The 27,825-nt window shown below is 54.2% G+C and overlaps 7 protein-coding genes across 7 annotated transcripts; 6 read left to right on the top strand and 1 right to left on the bottom strand.

Annotated features, from left to right (window-relative positions):
* Positions 1-5,356: 5,356 nt before the first annotated feature.
* GCG54_00004826 (uncharacterized protein) lies at positions 5,357-7,053 on the bottom strand (the record flags this gene model as incomplete). The annotated part of the gene is made up of 2 exons (XM_045404869.1): positions 5,357-6,566; positions 6,629-7,053. The coding sequence occupies 2 exons, from the start codon at positions 7,051-7,053 to the stop codon at positions 5,357-5,359; spliced, it is 1,635 nt and encodes a 544-aa protein (XP_045262812.1).
* A 1,423-nt stretch (positions 7,054-8,476) lies between these two features.
* GCG54_00004825 (uncharacterized protein) lies at positions 8,477-9,030 on the top strand (the record flags this gene model as incomplete). The annotated part of the gene is made up of 2 exons (XM_045404868.1): positions 8,477-8,615; positions 8,777-9,030. The coding sequence occupies 2 exons, from the start codon at positions 8,477-8,479 to the stop codon at positions 9,028-9,030; spliced, it is 393 nt and encodes a 130-aa protein (XP_045262811.1).
* Positions 9,031-13,290: 4,260 nt separating this feature from the next.
* GCG54_00004824 (Autophagy-related protein 22) lies at positions 13,291-15,551 on the top strand (the record flags this gene model as incomplete). Its single annotated transcript, XM_045404867.1, has 4 exons — positions 13,291-13,582; positions 13,645-13,650; positions 13,782-14,559; positions 14,651-15,551. 4 exons carry the CDS (start codon positions 13,291-13,293, stop codon positions 15,549-15,551), a joined length of 1,977 nt encoding a protein of 658 aa, XP_045262810.1.
* Positions 15,552-16,321: 770 nt separating this feature from the next.
* On the top strand, positions 16,322-17,865 carry GCG54_00004823 (uncharacterized protein; the record flags this gene model as incomplete). Its single annotated transcript, XM_045404866.1, has 4 exons — positions 16,322-16,613; positions 16,671-16,982; positions 17,033-17,166; positions 17,221-17,865. 4 exons carry the CDS (start codon positions 16,322-16,324, stop codon positions 17,863-17,865), a joined length of 1,383 nt encoding a protein of 460 aa, XP_045262809.1.
* A 919-nt stretch (positions 17,866-18,784) lies between these two features.
* Positions 18,785-19,761, top strand: GCG54_00004822 (F-actin-capping protein subunit beta; the record flags this gene model as incomplete). Its single annotated transcript, XM_045404865.1, has 3 exons — positions 18,785-18,816; positions 18,875-19,302; positions 19,370-19,761. The coding sequence occupies 3 exons, from the start codon at positions 18,785-18,787 to the stop codon at positions 19,759-19,761; spliced, it is 852 nt and encodes a 283-aa protein (XP_045262808.1).
* A 2,299-nt stretch (positions 19,762-22,060) lies between these two features.
* GCG54_00004821 (uncharacterized protein) lies at positions 22,061-22,387 on the top strand (the record flags this gene model as incomplete). The annotated part of the gene is made up of 1 exon (XM_045404864.1): positions 22,061-22,387. One exon carries the CDS (start codon positions 22,061-22,063, stop codon positions 22,385-22,387), a length of 327 nt encoding a protein of 108 aa, XP_045262807.1.
* Positions 22,388-25,047: 2,660 nt separating this feature from the next.
* Positions 25,048-26,464, top strand: GCG54_00004820 (uncharacterized protein; the record flags this gene model as incomplete). Its single annotated transcript, XM_045404863.1, has 3 exons — positions 25,048-25,249; positions 25,435-25,735; positions 25,840-26,464. The coding sequence occupies 3 exons, from the start codon at positions 25,048-25,050 to the stop codon at positions 26,462-26,464; spliced, it is 1,128 nt and encodes a 375-aa protein (XP_045262806.1).
* Between the last annotated feature and the right edge of the window lie 1,361 nt (positions 26,465-27,825).

Below are 27,825 nucleotides of genomic sequence, written 5' to 3'. Positions count from 1 at the left end.
ATCCTCAAGCCCACGCCTACGCGGCCTGGCCAGCCAGCGGCTGAAGAGACCGAGAGACAAGCTTCCATCTATGTTCCATCCCCAACCAGCGCCATCTAGCTCCCGTCTTGGGCACACCTCAAGTCCGAGTGGAATCTCACACCGAGCGTCGAAGGACAAAAGACAACCTGCTGCTGATAGCTCCAGATGTACCGCTGGTGTGGTTCTCGCCCACCTTCCTGCTTACCAACACCCAGGCACGGAGCACTTGCCAGCCTGACATGCGAGCACCCTGCCACCCTCTTTCTTCCTCCGCATTTTTACCCACTCAACGCAGACACCACCGACCAGGCTTGCATCAGTCCCTGTCGGCTCGTTGAAACCCTGGCAGCGAGCGCCAGCAGCATCGTCTTTGGCCTCTGCAATCCATCCACCAGCACGCAGTACGTATCCCGCGCTGTTAGGACAGGTTCTACGCTGCCTATCTCCGGTCTACGCAAGTAACTCCAACTGTGAGACGAGGGACCTCTCTCATCCGCACCTGAAGTCGATGCCGAGAAACTATTCCAGATGTCCGTCTCTGCGACCGACCACAACCGCAGGAAATACAGTGGCCCCGTCTTTCGGGTCGGCTACCAGTCGCCGCCTCCGTCTCCGACACGACGGACCGTTCAAGCGCCACCTCTGACTGGCTGGGCAACACAGCTACAGTCCATCGTCCACGGATGTCTCTTGTGTTGCCTCTGAGTCTGTCTCGCCTCGCCTCGCCTCGCCTAAGCTTGTCAAATTCTCCTCCACACCCTCGCACTCACTTCCATCCATGCCGTGGCTCATGGGAGCCCGACACCAGTATACCTCTGCTACTTAGCCTGAAGGAAGCTTGCTCTTATTAACCCCATTCTACCTACTTCCATCCATTGACGCTGGCTGATCTGCGTCTATCACTGTCTTTTCCTTGGCTTTTTACGTCAACGGGCAGGTCACGGCCACGACCCCTAAGGCCTGACTACAGACGACTGTCCACCCTTCGCTCTTCGCTATGACCTCTCCTAGGGCCTGCAGTCCTTTGCTACGTACGGCACAGCAACCCGCCGAAGCACGAAGCACCTCCTACGCTACGTGGGGGCCAGAAACGGTCGGCAAGCCTACTACAAAGAGAATTATCAGAAACAAACGGCCCTGGGTCAACTAGAGGGACGCCATCCCGGCCTGTCTCTGGGTCGTGGGGTCATACCTGGAACTCTGCTGAACTCACCGTCCAAACCTCAAAACACCATCTATCAAGGATAACCGCGCTAATACCGCCGTCGTTGTTGGTCAATCCGTCTGGCATCCTCCTTCGACTTTATCTCTCGCCTTCCGACGTTGGCTTTTCACTTCGTACCCGCTGAATCTGCTACACAGACACGCAGAGCGTAGAGTAAGGTGTCAGCTAGCCCTCTCCGTTGGAGCCAGCCCGCCCGCCTTGCACACGCCCGACTACTCAATCGGGTACGATGGCGTTCCCCTCGCTCTTCTATTTGGTGGGAAAACCACCCGGTGGCTTTCACAACCCGTAGCATGCACACTATCACCAACCGACAGGTCAAGCCTAACATTCTAGCTGCCGACGTCCACTCCGCACTTCTCTCCACACCCCGGACAAAAAAGCGAACGCCCTGAGTCGTTGATGTTGCAGGCGCCGATGTGAACGACGATCGATGAGACAGACATCGTCCAGGACGGGCACTCTGCGACTGCCGCTCGACACAAACAATAGCCACTTTGTGCTTGGCCAGCTAACCCCGATTTCACCGTTCTTTCGGTCGGGTTCCTATCCTTCTCTTTCCCCGTTACCCTTCGTGTGGGTTGCCGCCGCAGGCCGTGCGCCTGGCAACAGGGCATGGCATGGCATGGAATGGCACGCAGTGGCTGGCTTCTCGTTCTCACAGATGGAGACCCCTCTCAATGTGCAGTATTTCAGGGTTGCGAGTTGCAAAGTCGACGCAACGTAACGCAACCAAACCCGCCTTACCTGAAGATAGCAGATTCGCTGCAACAACCGACGGCCGGCTCACACCAATGAGCTTCGGTTATTCCAAAACCAAACCCCCATCCTGGGGTGGTCAACCTGTCAGGTCAGGCCAGACCACACCATGACCCCCCGCCGTCCACTGGCTCTCCGCCCGGTTGGATCCCTTGGTGCGGTGCGGCCACCGCCAACGACATGTTGCATCGAGGTTGGCACGAAGAGACAAACTGCTCAACGCTACTGGTTCGATTTCGTCTCCAACTGCCCAAAGGCAACGCCGCTGTGACCCTCATCCACGCTGCTGGTCCCGAGCCCACTCGTTGAATTCACCTCCCGCACTTATTCGGCCCATCTTAAGACATCCCTCCCGTCTTTTCCCATCTTTCGACACGCTGACTTTTTTCACAGCCTTCCAACAGTGGAGAGAGACGCCGTCGATCTGTTGATGCTCGCCTCCCCTTGTCCTAGCATGTCCCTCCCACCAGGCCTGGGGAACGCTATTGTTGCCGGCTAGCATCCATGCGGGGGATATCCGCTCGCGAGCCCTCTCACGTTGCGAGCCCATTCCATCCCTACCAATCATTGGTGCTCTCCTCGGTGCCTCTTGGTCGCATCCATGTCCGATCGAAACGGATTCATCATGGCTTGTACCCAGTAACTCTGTGGCAGACCGTCAGCTCCTCAACAACTCCGCGGCCAGACAAGTATCATCCATGGCCAAGCAATTTTTTGACCAATGCCCCGCGTCATTCTTCCTTTGGCGGCGGACAAACAAGGCAGATTTTACCGCAGGAGTCAATAAGAATAGACAGCCTTCGGGAAACGAGGACCGAGAGACAAACAGCCACCTTCCTCCGCCGTTCGGGCTATTCTCAGTGTGTGCCTCGCTCATGGCGCACCTTGGCTCCAAGCCAAACCTCCATACCCGCTCGACCAGTGTGCCCCAATCCAGCGACCGACAGTGGGCGCACCGCCTGGATCACCCGCACTCCTTCAACGCACAACCTGCAGCATGCCCACGCCCTCTGGTAGGTTGGCGCCCTCCACACGCCTCCCTTGCCGGCCCGATTCCTACGACCTTCTGGAAGAAACGAACGTCATGCCATGCACCCTTCGGTGCAGTCTTCTCCACTGCCGCCCTTGAGACACTGTGCCATGGCGAAATGCCTCCAGGCCGACTGTCCCCTCTGTCTTACAAACGTCCTGAGGATTGCCGAGTGAATTCAGACAGCCCTACACTTTGCCGTCGCGAAGGGAGCAGGCACCGGGGTTCTGGAGGGTGAATCCCCTCGGGGGCCAGAGGTATTGGCCGGTTTCCGTCCTTCCAGCACCGGGGACGCTGCCCGCCTTAGTTCGGACGGATCTGTGGTGGAGGGTGGAGGGATGCCGCTCCGGCGTCGCCGGCAGTCGGAACCGCTCTACAATTGCACACTCGTTACTACTCTGCAGCAACCCGCAGTAGTTGAATGTCCGCCATCGAAGCTAATGCATTCCGGTGCATCGTGCGATGTTTTTGAATTTGATACATCGGCAGCTGATTTTTTTGTTTTACTGAATTGACCGAGTTTTGTTCGCGGTGTCCCCTCCGTAACTGAGCAACATGGAACGCACTTGGCCTCGAATCTTAACTTTGCCGGTTCAAATGGGCCAGAAATGGCCCAGGTACGATTCGGGGTAGGAAACAATCGCTCATGACCCAGTGAGCGGTCAACTGGCAGTGTTCCAAGAAAGATACAGCCCGATAAATGCGTTAGTAGTGAGCACTAGGCTCAGCAAACGATTCATGTCGCTGCATATGTCACCGGTAGTTTCTCGGGGTTGCTGATGGCTCAGATGGAGTTGTCGAAGTCCAGTGGGTCCCATGAAAGACTCCCCTACAACCAACAACCAAGTTGCCTGACTGACCGACTTTCAACTCCATACGAGCCGTTTGATGCTTGCGATGCGGCAGGCTGTCCGGGCGCGTTTGCCTGTGCTGCTTCAAATATGAGACGAGCCATGTATTTTGAATTGTAAACCTACAGCCCCATAGACTTAGAGACGCAGTTCAAGCGCAACTAAGCTGAGAGTAGCTGGGCTGAGAACGGTGTCTTCAAGACGAAAAGCATTTGGCAATAGGATGAGCACTCAGAAGACAATAACCACGTACTTGCTTGGGATAATTATTGGTTGTGATGCAGGAGATATTGTTGACAGCAGTGAGGGCAGTGCTCAAGACAGCTGGGCTGCCCGAGGACGAGGAACACGACGAAGGCGACGGCGACAACTGTAATGATAGAGATAACCTAACGATATCACACTCAATCATAGAGCAGTATTCATCGTATGGTCAGGTGAGAAGAGGTATTTGAGAAGCAGCAGGACCGGGACAGAGGCAGCAAAACTTACTATATATAGCGACGGGGATTGCTATGAGAATTTCGTACTATGAGGACCCTAAGGGCAAAGATACTCTTCACGTGGAGCAAAATAGATAAGTGAGCATCCTTTATTTCTGCAGTTTGCCAGCTATATGCCTAAATGGTGCTGTTACGCGGGTGCAAATTAGTTGTGACGTCTTGTGGAAGGAGCAACTGCGTTACTGTCAAAGCCGCGACACAGGCCCGCTGGAGTGAGTGTTCCTTCCTTCATAGTCAACCTCACCTTCCAGATTCCGCAACAATGGGTGCGACCACCGTCGCAAGATAGCCTAGCGGTGGATTGTATGTCTGGTTTCGGCACAGCTCGAGGGTTCGAGTTCTTAGGTGGCTCTACATATCTCCGGTGGCCGCCCATTGTTTTTTCTTTTCTTTTGTCCGTTTCATCGTTCCGAATAACGACAAGTTCTCGGCATATACATGATCACTTTTTCTCTTTCCCTCTTATATTAGAATAATATAGTATGAAGACTCTGCTTGTGGAGGCTATTGGCGTTGACCCCGTTTCAATGTCTGCGGTGGTATATTGACCTTACCCGTCACAGTTTTGTGAAATCTGCAACTTCACAATTAGCTAAGAAGCCCGCCCGCGTCTTTACTCAGAAACCCGCCTTTAAAAGCACCCAAGACTAAGAGCAGACAATTAGTTGGTCGTCGGAAGTCGATATGCAAAGGTTGAACTTATGGAAACGTATTATGAGATCAATCGTAGCTTTTGTCAGCACCTCTCGTGAGGCACCTGTGGTGATGCCGACGCTCACTTCACACAGTGATAAGATCCACAGCAATCCATAGTTATGGATGATTACCATTTTACATCGGGGCGATGTTTTCTCGAGCGTAGAGAGTAACTACTCAACAAAAACTGGTATCAGACAAGCTGCATCTGCCATCTTGATCCTTCGAGATAACCTGCCTGTCTACAACAACAGGCTTGTTGATGAAATAACTAGTACACCTGCTCGTCCACGAAGGTCTCGATGACCTCGGCAACCTTGCTATGCCCGTGTGCCCTGGCAACCTCTGCTGCCGTCCCGCTGGCCTTGAACGGGACCCTAACATTTTTTGATGTGATACTCTTGTTGACCCCCAACTCCAACAACCACCTTACCACTTCCATGTGGCCTCTTGCAGCCGCGTAGTGTAGCGCTGTGAAGTCCGCGGCTGCCCTCTTGGACGGCCCATACCCACAACCGAGCAAGAAGCTGGCGCACGTGACATGCCCGCCATAGCAGGCCCATAGGAAGGCGTTGGTCTCTTGAGGCGTGTTGTAGAACTTCTGAGCTCCGCGGCCGAGCAGCAAGCGCATCATTGGCAACGAGCCCCCCCGAGCGGCAAACATGAGGGGTGAGCCGCCATGTACAGTCTTCTCGTTGGGGTTTGCCCCGAGATCGAGCAACAGACGGGTCATTGGCAGATCGTCCGAGGTTATGCTGACGTGTAGTGGCGTACTCTTGTCGTTGGTCTTGGCGTTCAAATCAGCAGACTTGGAAGCGAGCAGCCTTACAAAGTCGGGTCGCTTCTCCTTGACAGCAAGGTGAACCAGCGTTCTTCCTCTCTCGTCTGTCGGCGTCGGGCTGGCGCCGTGATCTACCAAGGCCCGCATGATGTCTATGTCAATCGTGCCCTTCTTGCCGTCCTTCCCCAGAGGGTGCCAGGCTAGTTTGAGCGGTGTTCGGCTTTTAAGGTCCAGCAGGCCTGTGTCAGCTCCTCTGTCCAGTAAGTAGTGAACGACGGGGCTTGTTGAGTGTAGAACCGCGAGGTGCAACGGGCTGAACCCGTCGTTGTTCAGACTCTTCCAACTAGCGCCCCGCAACAGCAACGCCATGGCTGTTTCTATCTGTCCAGCTTTCAGAGCCGCATGTAGGGGGGTATCACGGACGTTGTTTGAAACGTGAACATCAGCGCTGAGGGTGAGAAGTCTTTCGAGGATAGCCAAGGAGCCCTTGCGAGCGGCAATATGAACTGCGCGGTCTCCGCCCTCCAGGGCCACGTTGATGTCGCCATTTCGGGCCAACACGCTTTCAACACTGTCGAGCTGGCCGCCTCTGACGGCTTTCAGCAGATCTTCCGCGTAACCTGGATCGATCTCTCCGGATATCATCGGAGTTGGAGGTGGAATATTCCCCAACATCGATTTCACGTCCAGTGTCTGGCCCCTAATGTGATGTTAGATGAGTGGCACGTTGCAGACTCAAACTCGTCTCTCGAAAGCACTCACGCATTGTACAGGCCGACAAAAGAGTTCATCATTAATCTCTGGTTTCTGAGGCTCTCAAGTAGGTCCTTAAAATTTCCTTCATTGAGCACCCAATAAAATCCAAGCCGCGTTTTTGCGATAATAGTGTCGTCTGCGTTGACGCTGAGTTTTCTGAGCTTCTTCTCCAGGAGTTTCAGCGTCGATTTGATGCCCTCCATAGTATCCCTGAAACTCTTCATCAGCAACGCTTTATTGCCATTCGCACGATGCTGCATGTTCGGGTCCTTGTCAATGAGCGCCTGTAAAGTTACGCAGAGCAGCTCGGTCAAGTTGCGTTCGTACTTGAGCTGGGTGACATCCTGCCCCGCATTGGCGAACGTCTCAAGCAAGTCCTTCGTGATCCTGCAGAGTTCAAACACCGAAGTGACTGTGCCTAAGATCTCCATGCTGATGAGAGACAAGAATATGTAGTTTGGCTGGTTGCCGAGATGGGGTCGACTTGGCGATGCGGTCGTTCCGGCGTTGTTATATGGTGCTCTCTCCCGTCACCCCTCATGTTGCCTGCTGTACCGTGGCCAATGGAAGGTTGCATGCCTCAAGCTGACATGCGCGCAACGAAGCGGCCATCAGAAATACGGGCTGTGCGACCCCATTCGTTGGTCTTGGCTGACGGGACAGCTTGAGTGGAACGTCACTCTTGGTGCTTACAAGTCGCCTGTTACTAGACGCCTTTTATTGCTGTAGCTCGTTCGCCATTGCCGGACAACCCAGCGCGCGGGTGAGGTTGCCGAATGAGACCGAGCACACGGGGAAGTCGAGCTAGTGCCGAGTTCCATTAACGTGTGAAGAAACAAAAAGTTGAAAAGACATCGCATATAGTATTGTTGGAGACATAGGATGTGAATGTCGAAATGTGGGATGCCTCATATGACGACATTGCTCTGGAGAAAACAGGCGGTATCCCTGCTTTCCATCAAGGTTGAGAATCAAACCTCTTTCCCTAGCATAAAGTTCGCCAAGGATGGGAAGTGCGAACGCTCATGATGGGATCAAGGGTAGAGCTTTCCATGGAGTTCGAATCACCGCCTGCTTGCTGGTGTCGAGATAAGGTGGCAGCAGGAGCATCCTTCGCGAAGATACTAGCTCGCGTCCGTTCTTGCGACAGTACCGAAGGGCTGGGCAAGAGACGTTCGATGCGGGATGGTCTCCGGAGCTCTCACGAAATTCAGGTACGTAAACCAGGGTTTATCAGGGCAGGGGCCGGCTGTCATTCGCTGAGCTGCCATCTGAACCGTTGGTCGGTGTCTGTGTGCGGTGCTCAGCACATGTGCAAGTTCCGTCCCGCCGCGGGACGCGGCCAGTGTACATAGTATGTGCGTGCCATGCATGGCTGAAGGCTGATGTGCCCGATGGAAAGGATGAAGAAGGGACAGAAACATGGAAACGGTGCCTCCCACTCGCAAAGTGCCAGGGGCCAAGACGCTAAGACATCCCGCAGTCATCTGCAGGTGTGCGCCGCCTCGAGATAACCTTAGCTTGGGGGTCTGGAGTCACTGATAGTAGTAGGTGATCCGATGTAGGTACTTTGTACTCTTTCTCTCAGTCTGTCTCTATCTTATGATGTGACGACGAGCTGCCAGGAACCGATGCCTTATCTATATATAATATTACTGACGTACCTGTTTTCATCCCGTCCCCCGGTCCAAAGCTTGTGATTCTGCAGAATAAAATATCGAGCCGTCGCTCCAACTTTCTTTTTGGGACAAGATTTCTTCACCCCAAGCATCGCAGACTCACCTGCCAAGATTAAGTACCCCCGAAAGACAACTATCGCACCACATTTATCGCTCTACAACAAACCCATTCACAATGACGGCCGAAGTATCCCACGGACGGGGCGGAGCTGGAAACATCAACCCCGACGACACCCAGTACGTCGACGGCGAAGTCGTGAGGACAGGTCCTGTGGGTTCCCAGGGCCACGGAGCCTACAGCGCAGGCAGAGGAGGTACCCAACACTCCCGTTTTCTTATCAGCATCCCCCCAGCCCCCTGCGGCATCGGCGCGATGAGCTCACGAAGCCGACCCTCACCCCATCGCCTTTGTCATTGCGTCGCAAAGTCGCGCTCTTGAGAAACGCCGCTCATCGACTGACTGTATGCAAATCAGGCGCCGGCAACATTGGCGACGCAGGCTCTGCGCCTGCCCCGCGCTCCGACAAGGACCTCGTCCCTGAGGAGGCTTACCGCCCTTCGACTGAGAATCAGGACTACCACGGCGGCCGCGGCGGCGCTGGCAACGCGCACAAGTCGATCGACCACGAGAAGAAGGCCGCCGCCCAAGCCCGCGCCGACGGCACTGCTGGCGTCAGCGTCGCCGACAAGCTCAAGGCCAAGATCCTCGCTCCTTTCCACAAGAAGTAAAATTCCATGGCATGGCGTGAGGGGGTGCAGATTGAAAACGATGCGGAAGGAATGCATGGCTGACAGAATGATGTGGATGTTTAATGTGGTGGCGGGATGCCTGGATTGGCACCAGAATGTTGTTGTGTGCTGCGCGTTTGAGTGGCTTTTGGTTGGAAGTTGTTCACATACCCTTCACGATATCCCCATTTTCATAGATATGCTTCCTCTTGAGAACTTTGAATGATATCCTGCCGCTGGCTGAACTTACCGGCATCAGCTTTCGGAACATTATGAGTCGAACTGTTGAATAAGTGTTGATGTCGCAATTTTTGTTGCGAAAATCATGTGCAACATCAGCAACTGCAACGGCGACCAAGAAAGCGCATACAATTTGTGCCTCTAGATCTCATCAGCACTTTAACATCGCAAATATCCACCTTCTTCTTCAATTGGATGAACCGAGTACGACAGCAGGACAAACATAGGAGGAATGATAATAGTCATAGAGGCGATGACGATGACGACAACGATGAAGACGACGACAGCGATGAAGACAATGAAGAAAACGACGACGACGACGACGACGACGACGACGACGAAGACGATGAAGAAAACAACAGTAATGCATAGTAAATATCCTCAATAGTCACTCTAGCACAGGGGAATATAGGACCTCTCCTGGTTTACCCAGTCTTTCTGGCTCTCTTTTGACCCGAATTTTAAAACACTTTCCAAATACAATTTTTTATATTAGGTGTTCGGGAAGAAAAAAACACACGTCAAGATATCAGTAGCTGTATTACCCTCGTTTCACAAAGTCACCGAGAACAGCCACAAAAGTTCAATTTAAGCAACGTAGAAATCTATAAGTAATTTTGTGCACATGAAATGTAGCTGTGCAAATAGAGGAATCAGGTGGGCTCAATCAAAAACACAACTGTGCCCAGAGAGTTGCAGTACCTGGCGCATATCAGACTAGACGCTCTGCAGGGATATGCTTGGAATGAAAGAAGATACGGGCAGAAGCAGTATCAGATGAACGAACTCTAGTTGGGCTCCGTATGTGCTCTCGGTTAAATCAACACCACAACGTGGCAGACGCGCAACGCAAAAAAACAGCAAAAACAAAAAATATCGACGAAGACAAGATTCGAACTTGCGCGGCCGAAGCCATTTGATTCCAATATTAATTCGAGTCAAACTCCATAACCACTCGGACACTTCGCCATGTATTTGTCTTGCCTTATTGTGGAATAATACCCCAGGGTGGGTGGAATGTGGTGTTGTGCCATCCTTCGTATTCGTGTGTGGCGGCGACGCGCTTGGAGGTCCCCACGTATGTCACCGTAATAAGTCCGATCTCAAACGCGTTATTTCAATAGATAAGAGAGCATTCTTATTGTTATAAACCAAAATGTACGTTACAATATTTATAGTTCGTTCAACTTTTGGAATTTCTGCGTGTATGCTGCAAATGCTGCATTTGAGAGTGCCGATGATATCCGGGATGTGGGGAACATCGGCGCCGACGATATGGTCCGTGCATACCGATCCTGTCCGCAGAGCCGATTGATGACGTAATCCGGTCATGCTTAGCAGAACATGAAAGTCTTTAGGGCAAGAGAATCGTACTGTCGGCGTCGTTGAAATTGTCAAGTTTACAACTTCACGAGCGAACTAGGGTTTAGTCGATCCAACAGACTGGAAACTGTTGTCTTGGCACATGGCAAGCGCTCGTTATGTCGGCTTTGTCTCTGCGACAACATTTTTGAACAGAGAAATGGAAGCTTCAGAGTTCAGACGCAATGTCGGCCCGTTTCATCTCATTGCGGAGAGGCACCAGGGTATTTCTGGGTCCTGACGACAACAGACCCTTCCCCGGGCAACTTTAAAAGTTGAGGCGGTGAGGTCCTGGAAGTGGTCCCATCTTTGGCTTTGGGCATCGATTTGTACGAGAAGGCCATGGCACAAATAAGTAGTATTTCAAAACTGACTGTAGTGTGACAGGCAAAACCATGTTCAAGCTGCGAGGGATTACAAAATAGTTTTCTTGGTTTGCGCGCGGTTTGCGCTAAGTAGTCTTAACGCGAACCAGCTCGCATGCCGGTGATCGTCCCTCAGGGTCCAACGGGAGTTGAAGTGTGGTGGGCAGCGAGGTCAAGAGGGCGCGCAGATCGCGAAGGCACTTGCAGAATGTCCACCCCCCGCAGGCCCCAGTACGGCTCGGATCGTCACGAAACTTTGCCGCAGTGTTGCCAGAGACTAGAGGGCAGGATGCAAGGCAGAATTTGGATCGCATGGTTTTCGATGTAATGAAAAATGGTACAGTGGGCACATACCAACGTCAGAAAATGTTGGAGCAACAGTAAAGCGATACTGAGTCAGAGAACTGTTGGTAGCAGTTCCATCTCAATCAGCAGCGAAGCTAGCCCCTCCCAAGGCGGCAGCGGCTCTTTGCCAAGAGATGACTACTTGATCAGTTGCGATTTCGCCGCTCCTTGGTCATGCCAGAGGTTATTCCCATTGTGCGGGGATTCTTGTTCATTATGATAGGGTTTTCGATGCCTTCACAGCGGGTAAGCTACTATCTGATGCGGAGATACAACGAAAGATTTGCGGGATGAGAGAAGATGCTGCACGAGGGGAGATAAAACTTTGGCCAATGTTCAGCAGCCCGCCCTCGTGCGGCGAGGGTGGTGTCAATGGCAAAGTGCTGAACCAGGGTTGAGATGGATGGGAAAGTGTGGTGCAGGTAGATGCAGGCGAGCGGCGGCCAATGCCCAATCCAAAATCGAGTGCAACACATACCCATCGCCGCACGCTGAGCTTGGAATATCGGACGAATGAGGCCCCCGGTTCGTCTCACGATGGCTGTCGGCACCGCGCACCTTCTGACGATGACTGGAGCTCATTGCCTCATAGCGCCGCATGCTTGAAGCGTGGCAGCGGCGCTAGGAACACGAAGGACACCATTCATCGGCGATGATGCATTGGAAAGCAACAATATCTGCGGTCGCACATCTAGGAGATTGGGCAAAGGCGTTTTCAATGCGACCAGGGGGCAGCTAGGTTCGGGGAAGGACGGCGTGGTGCGAGGAAGGTGGAAAGGCGATGAATGGGATGGACAGTATAAGTAAGGTAGAGACGGTTATGGAGGTGGAAGGAAAGAGGTGGTGGCCTTGGCTCAAGCTTACTGCAGCACCTAGTTGGCTTGGGCTAATAACTTGCAACAGTGCAAGCGTATTCGTACGGCAGGCCTGGAAAGACGGAGAAGGCATGGAGAAGTCTGGTCGTCCACTCCGGGGAAGACCATGGATTGACATTGACGTTGTCACCTTGGACTGGCCTTTGCCTCACGCGGTGTGGTTCCTGCCTTTGGCCGCCATATAACCAACCGCGCCGGCCCACAGTCGGGTCTCTTCAACCTGCCCGACGACTCCTTGACCTACTTTTCCTCCGACCTTCTCTTTTTTGCGTCTGTCTTCTTTTCCTCCTTCTTGCAGGATTCGATCCAGATAACCATTGTCGCAGTCGCGGTGGCCCCATGTTGCTGTCCGCAAGGAACTCATTGCGTCGTCGTCACCCGCACCTTCGGTCTGTCACCTAACAGTCACCTGTCAGCTTCGTTGCACGATTGCCCAAGTCAACACCCTCCCATCTCCGGTTTTCCTCGAGACCAGTCCAGTCCACATGCCCTTTTCGGCAGGCTTCCTTTGCGAGACACCCCACTGAAGGCAAAGACAACGACAACATCCGACCTGTCGCCCGTCCTCGACTTCTATTGGAACATCTTCAGCAGCACTCGCTTCCCCCGACGGCACTTCCAGTCAGAACTTGGCCGGTGAGGTGCCGTGCAGCTACTGGAAATACGCCGAGTGGTCCGCCCACAGCAGCGAAGGCGCCCCCCTCGACACCTCTCAGCAGCACAGCAGTCCATCGGTCAAGCTCAAAGTGGTGGTGCCTAGCACTGTTGCGACGCCCCCAGTGCTAGGTACCTAGTCCAACCTGCATTCGCCAACCCCAACCCCCAATCCATCCGCATTGCTCGCCGTGCATTCCGCTGTCTGCCTACCTTGGCAAGGTACCTGGCGCGGGAACCTGGAGATTTGGCTGTTCCTGGTTGCCTCTGCAGCCTAAACTCGGACGGAAATCCAGCCCTGGAGGTTGCGTGCTGCGACCGGAGCGAGACAGCCCGCCAAGTCAGCTGCTCCATCCAGTAAAGTTAAGCCTAGCCGCCCGTGTCAGTGCTGTGCAGTGCTGCTTGATTGCTTGTCACCCATGGCTCCCAGGCATGAGGAACACGCTCGCCCGCCGCCTGCACCAAGGTTATGGTCGCGCCTCTCGACCTTGTCCAAACGCTCCTTTCGCTCCTTCACCTCCGACTTTGAGGCTGACGACGAACGTTCCGACAGCGACTCGGACTACGACAGGATGAGTCCTGGAAGCAGCAGTGATGGCTTCTTCCACGGCCAGGGCCGATATCAGGGTGAAGATACCCGTCCCACCAGCCAGAAGGAGCTAAACGGCTGGTACGCCTACGCCTTTGCTGCCGAAACCTATGTTATTTGTGGTAAGCATTAGCTATCTTCCCCGCCTTGCATCTGACCATGTCCACGAACTGACATTTCTCAGCCATCGGTATGTTCAAACAGCTCGTAATAACACTGTCGCTTCCCCGACGGGAGACACGGAAGCATGTCTACATCAATGCGCCCATCCAACACCTGACTCTGACATTGCTGCTGGTGCTGACAACACCTGAATCACAGGCTCATTCATCCCGATTCTCCTCGAGACACTCGCTCGCGAAAATGGCGTCCTATTGTCGGACCGAACGACCCCTTGTGGCACGAGCGATTCCAAGAACAAGGCCGATGGGCAATGTATCGTCTATGTGCTCGGGATGGAAATCAACACCGCCAGCTTCGCCATGTACACCTTCTCCATCAGCGTCTTGATACAGGCTCTCCTGGTCGTGAGTATCAGCAGCGCTGCCGACCATGGCGACTCGAGGAAGAAGCTCTTGCTCACCTTCGCGTGGGTCGGTAGCTTCTCAGTTATGGCATACATCTTCGTCAACAAGAGCACATACGTACTGGGCGCATTGCTGGCTATCATCTCAAACGCATCTTTTGGCGCATCATTCGTACTTCTGAACTCATTCCTCCCTCTTCTCGTGCGATACCATCCCGAGGTTATGGCGTCCGCGACGGTGCACACACCAGATCTCGGTAACTCGGACATGGAGTCACAGCCTTTAAATGGCACTCCCATCGATGAAGATTCGGCTGTTGGCGATGTAGAAGACTCAACCACCGCATTGCTTGGAGAGAATGTTCATCATGGTCATCCTCTAGTCAGGAAAGCTACTCATGAGGAAATCACCTCGGTGGAGCTTCACCTTTCAACCCAGATATCTTCCAAAGGCATCGGAACCGGTTACATTGCCGGATTGTTTGTGCAATGCGTCGCTATTGTCATCTTGATTGCGATGCAGAACTCGACATGGTCGCAAAGGGTTGTGCTTTTTGTTGTTGGTGCCTGGTGGTATGTAACACCTCGTCTATGTCGTCTTTATCGTCCGCATTGTTGGCCCTGATCATGTTATGCATAACCGGAGCTGACTTTCAACGAACAGGACAATCTTTACTATTCCGGCCGCCATGTGGCTGCGCCCAAGACCGGGCCCACCAATGCCCATCGACTCCGGCTCAGGCAAGGGCGCTCGTGCTTGGTTTAGCTACACCAAGAACGCTTGGAGCTCTCTCTTCAGGACAGTCCAGCTTGCTCGACGCCTCAGGGACATCATGCTGTTCATCGTTGCCTGGTTCTTCCTCTCAGATGCCGTGGCAACGACGTCGTCCACAGCGATTCTCTTCGCCAAGACCCAGCTTCACATGAAGCCTTGGGCGTTGGGGATGATCAATGTTATATCCACTACGTTCGGTGTCATCGGAGCATTTAGTTGGGCCTTCATCTCGCGCAAGCTTAATCTCAAACCCCACCAGACGATTTTGGTCTGCATCGGCCTCTTCGAGCTCATTCCGATTTACGGACTTCTCGGCTACATTCCGTTTGTGCGGAACTGGGGCGTGGGCGGACTGCAACAGCCCTGGGAGATGTATCCCTTGGCCGCGGTGTATGGGCTTGTGCTAGCAGGCGTGTCGAGCTTTTGCAGATCAGTCTACGGCGAGCTTATTCCTCCCGGTTCCGAAGCAGCTTTCTATGCTTTATACGCCATCACGGATAAAGGCTCAAGTGTGTTTGGGCCGGCGATCGTGGGAGCCATCATCGATGGATCGGGAGATATCCGACCAGCGTTCTGGTTTTTGGCGGCTCTGGTAGCGATTCCGGCGCCCCTCATCTGGAGCGTCAACGTGGAGAGAGGCAAGCGTGAGGGCGAAAGGCTTGCGGAGACGATCGAGGGGTTTGAGAATCAGCACAGAGGAGTTGAAAGTGAGACTGAGAGCGAGGACCGGCCCATTCTCAGCGCATACGATGATGAAGAGGAAGATGAGCATGATCGGACCAGACGGTAGCATACGGGCGCATTGCATAGCATGGCGTTGTGAGGGCTGCCAGCCACGTTTGTTATCCTTCATTCGGTTTCTGGCTTACGGTTCAGAAAAGTGCATACGTCTAGGGTAGATATGATTCAACACAGCGTTTCATGACCTTTGATGGTATCGCCTTGTCGTTGGCGGCGCTGTACTGTTTGCGCCTTCACAGCGAATCAAGTGTAAGAGAAATAATACCAGAAAGTGCATTGACTTTTGCCGGCGCATTCAGCGGAGAATTGTCAATCGTGGCAGGCGCGGATGACATGTTGCAATTGTATGTGCTTACGTGAGGTGGTACTGCTAACTCCGAAGAGATCACGTGATGCGCCTTCAGAAAATCTCAGGTGGCTGTGATTACCTACTCGACGCGCCGTTCCTCGACCCGAATCGCCAGCTCCAGTCCTCGACCTGCGATTTTCCCAACTTTGCGCATCGTGGCCATCATTGGTCGTTGATACCTGGCCTGTATCATCTCCAGGCCTGCCAGAGCCATCGTACACTTGTCATAGTGTCTTCGCAAGCTCGACCGGGACGGCGCGCTTGCCACTCGGCCTCATCTACCCCGGTCAACAGGCGACCCATTTTCTTCCAGCCACCCCGTCCTCCTTCCCTTCCGTCGCGACAACTCATCGACCATCTATCACCGTTCCAATCGTTTCAAATATCTTCGAACCACGCTATCCGACGCCGCTCATCATCTCTGCGCGATACACGAAGCCAAGTCCGGTTTGCGACCTCGGACCTGCACCATGTCATCCTCCGCGCGCAAACGCCCTCGCGCCGAGGTCGAGGAAAACAAGGCCGAGTGCCCCTTCAGCATCACCTACGCCGAACCCGACACCAAGGCACAAAAGAAATCCAAAAAGAGAAGGAAGCAGGAGCCAGACGAGGATGACGCCAAGAAGAGCTCGAAGCAACTCTCTCCCTTCTCCCCTTCCGGCGACTTCAATGGCAAGAGCGCTAATGACGTTCTGGACCTGGAGTACAACGTTGTGCCTCAGAAGAAGTGGTTGGAAATGACCAGGTACAACAGCTTTGTTCGTAAGTTTCCACCGTTCGCTCCCTGTGATGGTCGTGCGCTCACACTGACGGGCGCAGTCAACGGGACAAAGTACTTCAGCGAGGGTTTCATCTACGTCGCAAACGACCAAACTGTCCAGCGTCAGAAGGCCGCGGTAGATGGATCTGCTGACGGCGACGCCGAAAAGGCTTTCAAGAGATCAAAGTCCGAGGATGACTGGGTGGCACGCATCTTGGAGATTCGCGCCAGCGACGAGCACCACGTCTATGCACGAATTTACTGGATGTACTGGCCGGAGGAGCTTCCTGAAGGAACCATGGAGGGAAAGAAGTATACCGGTGGTCGCCAGCCGTACCACGGTCACAACGAGTTGATTGCTTCCAATCACAGTAAGTCGCATGCATTGGGATGAAGTCGTGGTGTTGGTGCTGATTTAAAGTAGTGGACATCATCAACGTTGTCAGCGTGACGCTCCCTGCGAATGTCAAGCAATGGATAGAGGAAAACGATGACGAAATTCAGGAGGCGCTTTACTGGCGCCAGGCCTTTGACTGTCGAACCCAGCAACTTTCCGTAGGTATATGATCGCATCGTTGCGCTGATCACAGCGAAACTAACTTTGCGCAGTCCGTTGAACGTACCTGCAAATGCCGACAACCTGCGAACCCGGATAAGACCCTCATCGGATGCTCCAACAAGGAATGCGGCAAGTGGCTGCACGAGCATTGCCTTCGGGAGGATGCCCTGACGCGAACTTACGAACGACTTGGCAGGGACAAGCCCCACTTCGCCGCGAAGCCCCCGACCGAAGGAACTGCTTCCGTCGCGGAAAGCGACATCGAGAAGGAAGTGAAGGAGGAGAAGAAGATGGACGATGGCGTCAACATCCCCCTGAGCCCCACGGAAAGCGGCGCCGAAGTCAAGCAAACGATCGATGCAAAGCCTAGCGACGCTCCCGAAGAGCCGAACGGCCAGTCAGTCACCGAGGGTACCCCTGCCATTCAGGACGAGCGTGTCTCGCAACAGCCCACGACTCCCGCCACGCCTTCTGCGCTCGAAGCCCCTTTGGCGTCCCGAAAGGCTAGATCCGGGAAGAAAAGAATTGCGGTATCAGACACGAAGGCCTACGAAGGGCTCTTTGAGGCGAAGATCTTGATGGACATGAACCCCCCGAAGATTGAGATCAGGGACCTTCGCGAGAACGTCACCGAAGGCGACAAGGTGTGGACGGAGCCACTGCTCTGCGTTGTTTGCAGCGTTGAAATCAGCTGAACCAGTGGCTACAAACGGCCCGGCAACTCTTGAGCCCTGACCGAGGGCAACATTTTCTTTTTGGACGCGAATGTGGGGTTCCCAACTTTACTTCTCGCTATATTTATTCCAGCAAGCACTGCGTAACTGGCATTCTCCAATGGGCCCTGCAGTACTCTTAGCTGTAACGATTCGAACATGACCAGGACAGCCTTTCGAGTCATGAGAAAGGCTGGTTTGAAGGGAGCCACGCATAGGGGGGCACGGGGAAGAGAGCGACTGGTGCGAGACAGGTTACTTTGGTGTGGTTGGGCCTCTATTTATCTTCGCGAGGCGTTGGCGAATACGGATTTTTCGCAATAGTGAGGTTGGAAAGAACATGTTAGGTAGTAGATCTAGTGAGGAGGTTGAGTCCAAAAAAAGGGGACGAAAAGGAGCGCAAGGCCAGCAGAATGGCAGTCTGGAGACAGAGTCTACGAGCAGTTTCCTAGAGCTTACATGGTTTGGTCTATGTTTCTTTCCTAAGTCGAATATCGACGAGCGCTTTTTGTTTGGGGACGAATGAATACAAAGGACGCTTTAAATATTGTAAATTCACGATGCAAGGTGCCACGAACAATATGCATGCTTTGCGGTACGGATTGCTCTGGCAAGCTGTGTTGAGCTCTCTGAGTTGGTTAGTCCTGCCATGACGTGCCGCTTGATGGTAGCTCCGTACCTCACCACTACACTAGGGAACTGGTCGGTGCTTTGAGAGCTCACATTGAGTGGTGGGGTTCTTCCCCAGGGGCTGCTGATGACCGCCCTACCCCGCCGGGTCCGTTCCGCTAACACTCCCACCCCTCGAACATCCAATCCATCGACAACGCATCCCATCACCGCCGAAGCTTCAAAAAACTCTCGCCTCACCGATCCGGACATTTACATACACAGCGCCACAATGGCCGCCGTCGACCCTTTCGACTCGGCGCTGTAAGCACCGGACCCCAACCCATCGTCTCCAATGTCACTAACCTGAGCCCGCCTCCAGCGACCTCCTCCGCCGTCTGAACCCGAAACACACGACCGACCACCTCAATGCCATCATCTCCCTCGCCCCAGACCTGACCGAGGACCTACTCTCATCCGTCGATCAGCCACTGACCGTCAAGCGGTGCAAGCAGACGGGCCGCGACTACCTCCTTTGCGACTACAACCGTGACGGCGACAGCTACCGCTCGCCATGGAGCAACCAATTCGACCCGCCTCTGGATGAGAGCGGTGTCGGTGGTGTCGGTGCCGGTGGCAGCGAAGGTGCTGGCGAGGGCGCTATCCCTAGCGAGCGTGTCCGCAAGATGGAGATCAAGGCCAACGAGGCGTTTGACGTCTACCGGGACCTCTACTACGAGGGCGGTGTGAGCAGTGTCTACTTCTGGAACCTGGACGATGGGTTTGCCGGCGTTGTTCTGCTCAAGAAGTGTACGTCTCTGCCCTGCTGGACCCGGTCATGAAGACACTACGCGAAAAAGCGCTGACAATGCAACAGCCGCGACACCTGGCGGTAGTGCCGAGGGTGTCTGGGACTCGATCCACGTCTTCGAGGCCATCGAGCGTGGCCGCACCACACAGTACAAGCTTACGTCAACCGTAATTCTCTCCCTGTCGACTTCGGCAGCCTCGCTGGGCGACATGGACCTGAGCGGCAACATGACGAGACAGGTGGAGCAGGAGCTGCCGGTTGATGGCGACGAGAGCCACATTGCCAATGTCGGCCGCCTGGTTGAGGATATGGAACTCAAGATGCGCAACCTGCTGCAGGAGGTCTACTTTGGCAAGGCCAAGGACGTCGTCGGCGACCTGCGGAGCATCGGCAGCCTTAGCGAGGGGGCGAGGGACCGCGCGGCGCAGAGGGAGATCATTGGCAGCATGCAGAGGTGATCTGATTCTTGGATGCAAGCATTGTTGCGCTGTGTGCGTTGTTTCGGAAGTTATCAGAGAGGAATGAGAAAGAAGATTATGGTGTTACGGCTGGACATGGTGATTATCGAGAGATCGGGTCGTACGGTTTCAAGCCGCCTGCTCCCCCCCCTTGTCTTAGATCAGATCTCTTCGTGCACCGAGGCGTCAGGATCGTGGGGTCCCAGATAGATGAGGGCTTGCCCGCCTTGTCTTGGCCCATATCCTCTTTGGAGCAGGGAGCGGCATTGCCTCGCAGGATCAGACCGGAATGCGCGTCCAAGCCAGGGTCAATATCCAAGCTGACGAGTGGCTGAGGCACTCCGTGTAACTTTTCAATTTGGGATGTCGTCCCGTGTTCCTGGGAAGCTTGTTTCCTGTCTTTCAACTTGTTTCCCCTTCCCGTCTTTCACAACCCAAGTCAAAAAGTACCGAAACCAACTTGGACAGCTCAAAGAGGTAAAGCCAGGTGGAAATGACATGTCGTGCAACTCGTTGAATCGCGGTCTCTCCTCTATCCCAGGCTGAGGCCCAGGCCCCGGTGAGAGCGGTGTGATGCCCACCAGCTAGATTAAAAAAAAATCGCAGTGGAGGTCTTTTTCCATCGCGGTGGAGGAGGTCCTTTCTGGATCCAAAGCGATTGGCCTCCGGTTCTCCGTGAGGCTCTTCCCGTAGCGTCACCTTCCCGATCTGGAAGGCGGGAGGTTCCTCACTCTCTCAATGATGTATGTTCCAACTTCATCTCGCTAACAGGTACTTTTTTCCCTGTGCTTTGCAGAGGGACGGGACAGGTTGCCGAGTCAAGCTCGCCCTGGCCGAACTGCAGAATCGAGTCGCTGAAAGTTGGAAGTGGATCTTGCCTACACGATAAGAGCAGTATCTTTCCAGACAAAAGTTGTTGCAATACTTAGTAGAGAACTGACTACGCCGTGAGAATTTTTCTGGTCCGCATAGGCCTCCATCTCATCCGTCCAATTGACAGTTTTCCGAAGAGGTTGGATCTTGCAAGAGACTCAAGATAAACCTCGCAACCGCAGTGTCCCAAATTGTGGGATACCGGTTCTTTACTTTTCGAACTTGGGCGCGCCGCAAGTTTCAACTCAGACGACAGCCTCGTTTTCGCACGCGCGCGTGTGTGTGAACACGTCATCGCGGCGGCACTTGCATACTTATACAAGCAGCAGTCATTAACCTAAATTGTTTGGTCTGGAAATGGTCATGATTACCGCGGATTTCTAGGGGAAGAACGGGACTGTAATAGCCCGGTAGCCTCATCGTAGCACGACCGAACTGCCCATTACTCGTTCTTTACGGAGCAAGACTTGGCTAGTGAGCCGCTGCACTTCATCAACGCAAGTCAGAAGTGCCATACGTAAGGTTAAGCCAACACCCCCTGCTTCGGGTATATCCAGGATGCATTCCGCGTACACATCCTGAAGGCGCGGCCGGGATGAGAAAAGCGGCCATTGCGAGATTGCCGAGTCCAAGACGGGAATTGGTATATCCAACAGCGAGAATTACAACGAAAAGGTTGACCCAACGATGGAACACTGTGAACAATGTGGGTAACCTTATGCCATGACCGAGTCAACTGTAGATCTATTGGAAAGTCTGACCAACAGGTATCATCCTCTGTCGGCTGTTTGTTGTTCTGAAGCTCAAGAAGCAGTTCAATGCTAGGCCTTGTAGTACGAGCCGACTTGGAGGGTATATTGATTAATATGTCGCAGTCGTGTTGCAGTCAACAGCTGATGCCCAACAAACCTTGATGCTACCTACTCTGGCGGTTGAGGCGTTGGAGGGCTGGCAAGTGTTCATTGTAGGCGGGGACATGCGAGGCATTCGGCCCGCTGTCCGCGCAGAGATGATTAAGTTGAGGGTTGCTGCAGCGAGTTGAAGAGCAGATGTGTTCGGTTGAGTGGGTCTTTGGTTGTGATTGACATCGGAAATTTTGCACGATCAATAGTCAGTCGGCTCTGGATCTTGGGCCGAATGCGTGTTAGCTTCAACGTGTAGGCGCTGGCTTTGGCTCTGTTTCTGTTTTATTTTTGGTGAAAACGAGAGGGCTGATAGTTGGGGTGAGCGCACTGTCTGTGTCTCAACCGCCGATCTCTTTTTCAAAATCACCCATGGTCCGTCGCAATAGATAAAAAGACTACCGGGATGGACTGCACACGTCGCCGAGTCGGCAAAAGAAAGCATACGAGATTCGTTGCAGAACAGATCCCGGAAGACTTCTAGAACGCGCAGCCGATCGTCTCTCCAGGACCCCGCATGCAGGATGCAGGGAGAACAGAAAGTCAAAAGGGCAAGCCCGAGGCCGAGGCCGAACCCGCCAGTGGGAGCGTGCCGGTGCGCGTGTGTCGGCCCCCTTTTTAGGTTGAAAGGCGGCGTCCTGGCCTACAAGAAGGCGCGCATCTGGGAAGCTCATCATGGGAGGCCCCTGAGCGGGAACAGGGCGGGATCCATGGGATGGACACCTCGCGCCGCTGGCGCTAGCCGGCGGCTTGGGATGAAAGGGCAACGACAGGAGAGAAAGCTCGTGCTCCCGTCGACGGCCGTGGTGTTTAGGATGCATAGTTCATTTCGTAGTCTGATCCCGACATGATGGGTGTGTCACCCGAAATCGAGGCTGGTGGTGAGACAAGATTTGAAGTGACACGGCCTTGGGAGCTGGTTGCCGTCTCCCTGTCCGGGCCGGGTGACACAGCGGTATGGAGGAGCCTGGACGGAGATGCCGGCCGGGCAGCGCGAATGCAAGACCGGGAATAAGGGAATGGTGAGCCGGCCATGATGGGGGGCCTTTTTTTTTGCCGGCCTCTCTCTCTTTGTCCCCCACGTTGGAGACTGTGGGTGACACCGGACGCGAAGGCAATCAATCAACCAGGCATGTGTTGAGAGAGACCTGGTTCGGCATGAGAGGTGTTCCGGAACTGGGGAGAGACATTGTTGGAACTGGCCTGGGTAGGGAGTGGCTCGCTCTGCCAGTTGAGAGTGCTAGATACGGTGCGGAGTCCGAATAAGGGTATGAGAGGCAGACGTGTGCGTACCTTGCATTCGTTTGTCGAAAATGGCATCAATGTCTCTGTTGTCTGTGTCACTGTGGGATTCGATGGAAAGCCAATAGCCGGAGAAAAGTAACGACAAGGGCAAGAGACGGACGGGGTTTGCGATCCGTCATCCATGGGACTTGGCCCTTGGCCCCAACTCCCCTTCCCAAGACGTTGCAGTGTACGGATAATCTAGTGTACGGCGTAGGTAGGCGCTCTGGGCGCCTGACGCACACGTTCCATCTGTTAATTCACGGCTGTTCGTCGATCAGCGTGGCCGGCCCCGTGATCAGTTGGTGGTGGATGCTGGTCGAGGAAGGGAAATGCCTTGGTGAGTTTGCGTGGGCTGGACGCCAAGGAGTGGGTCGGGGGAGAGATGCTGCTGCAGCGATGTGGGGTTTCGAAGGAGCACGAGCCCTGTAAATTTATTAGCAGGAGGTACGACCTGTTTTGGTGCCCTTTCTCATTGGGGGGGAGTAGGGACCACCGCAGCCGCAGCTTGCTCCTCCCCTCCTGCTCTCAGGTTGCTCCTTCCCTGTCCTGGTGGCCACGAGTTTTGGAGTCGAGTCTCCGTGAAAAGAGTTCCGTTGCGGCGGTACGGATAGGTGAGACCTGAAGGCTTTGAGGCGAAGAGGCAAATTGGCGTGTCTGGTTGAAGACCTTCATCGTCATTGATACCGGCGGTGTGGAAGCGCAAAATGTGACCGTCATTCCCCTGCGTCTCTCATTTCCTGGAGAGGTTACTTTTGGGGTCTTGGTTCGTGTAGAGGGGAGGCTGTGGGAGAGCTATCCTGAGCTGAGGTAGGGAACATAGGTACAGACAGCTATGTAAAGTGTAAACAGAGTCGATACGACCTCGCTCGACTCGTACTGTACCTGAAGCCAGACAAACAATCAGTCTTATTCCGCCGCTCACTCACAGGTTTAGCCCCCCATTCGAGACATTGGAAGAGAATAGGAGGCAGGCAGTTCGAGTGTGCAATATTCCAATGTCAAAGAGAAAGAAGGAGGTGCATAAAGCTCCACCCGGCCATCTTCTGGCGCATTGCTGTTGCACGGCCGTGGCTGACAATCCCGTCCCGCAAAGTCACAGGCTGTGGTATTAGTGCTTGCTCCTGAGATTATTTTGTCTCCTCCGTTCCCTCTCGTCCCGCTTTGCAGCCGTCTCACGGTCCCCGTTCTCCATTATCCATCTGGCCCCCCCGTTTTGAATGACAGCACCATATTGGAGGAGACGCTTCCTCGAGGGCCGTTCTGTTTCGTCCCTTTTTTTTCTCGGGGGTTTTTTTTTCTTCCTCTCCTGCGAGATGCTCCGTACTGCATATTTCCGCTTAAAATTTTGGTCCTCCTTTTCCAGATACTAACCTACGAGTGGGCGAAAAAGGGGAAGAGTGTGTGAAAGCCGATTGTGCGGTGAACCAACCTGTCGTCTCAAGTAGCCATTTTTTATTCGCCTTTTCTGCGTGCGCACGTTACCTCGACCTAAGTCGTTTCTAATATCATCAGACGGAACCAACCAAACATCAACCTTTTGCACTAGAAGACACCACTCACACACACGCACCACGTACACGCACACAATCCAAACCAAACACAACACACACAATACATACATACGTACATAGATTACATACACCCACCACAACAAGCATATCTTTCTTATTCCTCTCCCTTCCGGCATCCCCTCCCCCCTCCCCTTCAACACCTCTCGTTGCACGGCACAGCATTTCGAACTTAAAGGCACCGTTGCCCTTCCCCTCCTCCGTCTCGACCCGTCCTCTCCGTCCCGGCTAGTTCCCTCCCACCCCCCTGCCGAGCTTCGCCCGCGTCCATCCCGCTCTGCTACTGCACTGTACTGGACCGTAGTCTACACTAAACTTGCGCAATCCTGGTGCTGCATTTGCTCCCAGGGGCCAGGGCACATCACCCCTAACTCGACCTGACCTGAGCTTGGGACTTGGACAGACGTCAACCCCGCCGTCCACCACCCACTCTCACTACCCAACCCACCACTACCGCGACCGCCGCCGCCGCCGCCGCTGCCCGTTAGGTCTACCGCTCTGTGCCCAGTGCACCGCACCACCACAATCGCTACCTCGAACCCCTCTGCCCAACCGGTTCAACTTGCGCTTGACACATCCTTTCCTCCTGGACGACACATTCTCGCAAACCCGCACCCTCGAATTCCCCCCTCTCGCCAAAGCATCCCCTCCTCAACATGGCAGAGAAACCCTCAGTCCTGATCATCGGGGGGCTGGGCTACATTGGCCGCTTCCTGGCCCTCTACATCCACGAGAACAACCTCGCATCAGACGTCCGCGTCGTCGACAAGGCCCTGCCACAACTGGCATGGCTCGCCCCGGAGTTCCAAGACGCCTGCGCCGGCAGCAAGTTCATGCAGGCAGATGCAAGCAGAGAACGTAAGTCACCCGTACAAATCCCACGAACCGAACCCCAGAGACCACCTCCTTTCTATGCTACGACTGTCTTGTACTGTCTTCCTCTCGCCTCTCGCCGACACCTTCCACCTGCTGCCGCCCCCAGAGAACCCACTGTAATTCCGTTTCTTGGCTAACTTTTTGCTTTTTTCCTTCCTCTCGTGCAGAAGCCCTAGCAAAGATATTCGACCGGCCCGACGGCAAACAGTGGGACTACGTCTTCAATTGCGGCGGTGAGACGAGATATTCTCAAGAGGATGAGGTTTACAAGTTGCGATCCCTTGGCCTGTCCGTTGCCCTCGGCAAGGAGGCCGCTAAGCGCAAGGTCAAGGCTTTCGTTGAGCTCAGCACCGGCATGGTCTACAAGGCCGACTCCTCACCGAGCAAGGAGGGCGACAAGATCAAGCCCTGGAGCAAGATTGCTGTCTACAAGCTCCAGGCTGAGGAGGAACTGGCAAAGATGGAAGGGTACGTTCAACGCCGCCTTGCCGGCCCTCCTTGGAAGCTATTGTTTGCCATCTCGGCATTCGTCTCCATATCTCGTGAAGCTGACTCGACCCCCTTTTCTGTAGCCTGAACCTGATTATCGTTCGGTTAGCACACGTCTACGGTCCCTATGCCTCGCAATGGGTTGCCACAGCGCTGTGTATGGCTCGTGTCTACCAGTACCTTGAGGACGAAATGAAATGGCTGTGGGACAAGGGCCTCCGTCAAAACACGGTGCACATTTCGGACGCTGTGCGAGCGCTCTGGGACATCACCACGTGGTACGACGCCGGAAAGAGCAAATGGGACGACAAGTCTATGGGCAAGGTGCCTACATTCAACGTTGTCGACAAGGGTGTGACCACGCAGGGTGTCATGGCCGAGATCATTGGCGACGTCTTTAAGATTCAGACGGGATTCCAGGGGCAGCTGATCAGCACCTTTGCACGCCTCAACATGGACAACGTTGTCGACGACATCAACGACGATCTCATGGGCCCGTGGGCCGAGCTCCTCGAGAAGGCGGGCATTGCACGACCGGGACCCCTAACGCCATTTATGGAGAAGGAGCTTCTCAAGGACACGGATTTAAGCATGGACGGCAGCCGCCTGGAAAACGTCGTTGGTTTCAAGTACGAGAAGCCGAAACTTACCAAGGAGCTGATCGAGGAGGTGATTGAGAGCTACAAAAAGATGAACTGGTGGCCGTAACGGAACGATCTAGAAGCATAAAAAGCGTGCGGGTGAGTTAAACCTTGCGACCGGGTTCGAAGATTTAGGGCCGCGGCGCGCCGGAGCGTCATGATATCAGTTGGATCGTTTGTTTGAGCTCCTTTGTTTGCGAGAAGCATCCCGGAGCCAGTGGCGGGGAGCCGGGGCATTGTACCACCAAGATATCCTTTTCCTTTTATTCCTCTTCTGCTGCTCCGGCCATGTACATTGGCATATTTCTGAGGGTCGTAATCTTCAATAAAGTTAGGCCAAAAAATCCAAGAGACCCCAAAGTGGTGCTGTCTGTAGTGAGAGTGTGTGTATGAGAATAATTGGGCTGCGGAAGCTCCAGATTGGGCTGAGACAGGGGATGCCTGCCGGGGTCGTCTTGAAACATCTGGAGCTCACCATAGGGCCTTTCTTTGGTGCGTTGCAGACAGCTTCCTCTGTGACTACTCGAGCTGGGATGCTCCTGCCTTGGCAGCTACCGACCTATTTGGAGTTGGAGCTTGGCCCCGCTGCAATAAAGAAGCTTTGTGCTTCTCGAAGCTCGTCCCTCGGCTGTTAGGACGCCGGAGTCAGGCACATACACGGGGGGAGGAGACGGGGAGGCGGGCGATCGGAGGCGGACTGGATCGGTTCGGTCGAGGGTTGATGGTTTTCCTTTGACACCGCTTTTTTTTGAAGGCGAGTTTTGCTTTGTGACGTCTCTTCGAGGTACGATCTAATTCGTCACCCGTGACGAACCCAAGACAGCTCGCTAGCGCGACTTGGCTGGGCCTACTACGGGACACGAACGAGGCCGGCTGGAGCTGTACGAGCTGTCAATGTCTGCTGTGTAACTAAACCGATGCATGAGGCCGTGGGAGGAGGCTCTCTTTCGTTGTACGAAGCTGACCGCGGAGGCGAGGGGACGGTTCGACGTTGTGCAGATGAGCGAGGGGCAATGGGGGAGCAGAGATGTAGCACTTGCGAACTGCGGCTACGAACGAGTTCAAGACGGTCTCTACGGGCTTTTTTAGTTCGATGTACCCTGTGGGCGAATGGAAGTAGTAGTCGAGGTAAGGCTCGAGTGGGATGTGCCGAGGCGCAGCTGAAAAAAGCATCCAGCTCGCCCCGTCCCATTGAAGCCAAGCTGCTGCACCTGTCCGTCGTACAGCGTGCAAGATTGATGGGAAACTCTGCTGATGGGCTTGCCGAGCTCCCGCTGGCTGGCTAGAGTAAGGGAGACGGGACGGGCAGAGGGGGCGAGGTTCGTGGTAGGTCGTCTGTCATTGGAAGATGGGCAGGATGAGGGTGTGCGCGCATATGCGTCTCTACAGATATGCAGTGGGAAGTGAGAAGCTTAGGTGAAGAGTGAT

This window comes from Colletotrichum gloeosporioides (assembly GCF_011800055.1).
Source record: "Colletotrichum gloeosporioides strain Lc1 chromosome Unknown consensus_54, whole genome shotgun sequence".
Taxonomy (NCBI): domain Eukaryota; kingdom Fungi; phylum Ascomycota; class Sordariomycetes; order Glomerellales; family Glomerellaceae; genus Colletotrichum; species Colletotrichum gloeosporioides.
This window is presented reverse-complemented; position numbering and strand designations above follow the sequence as displayed.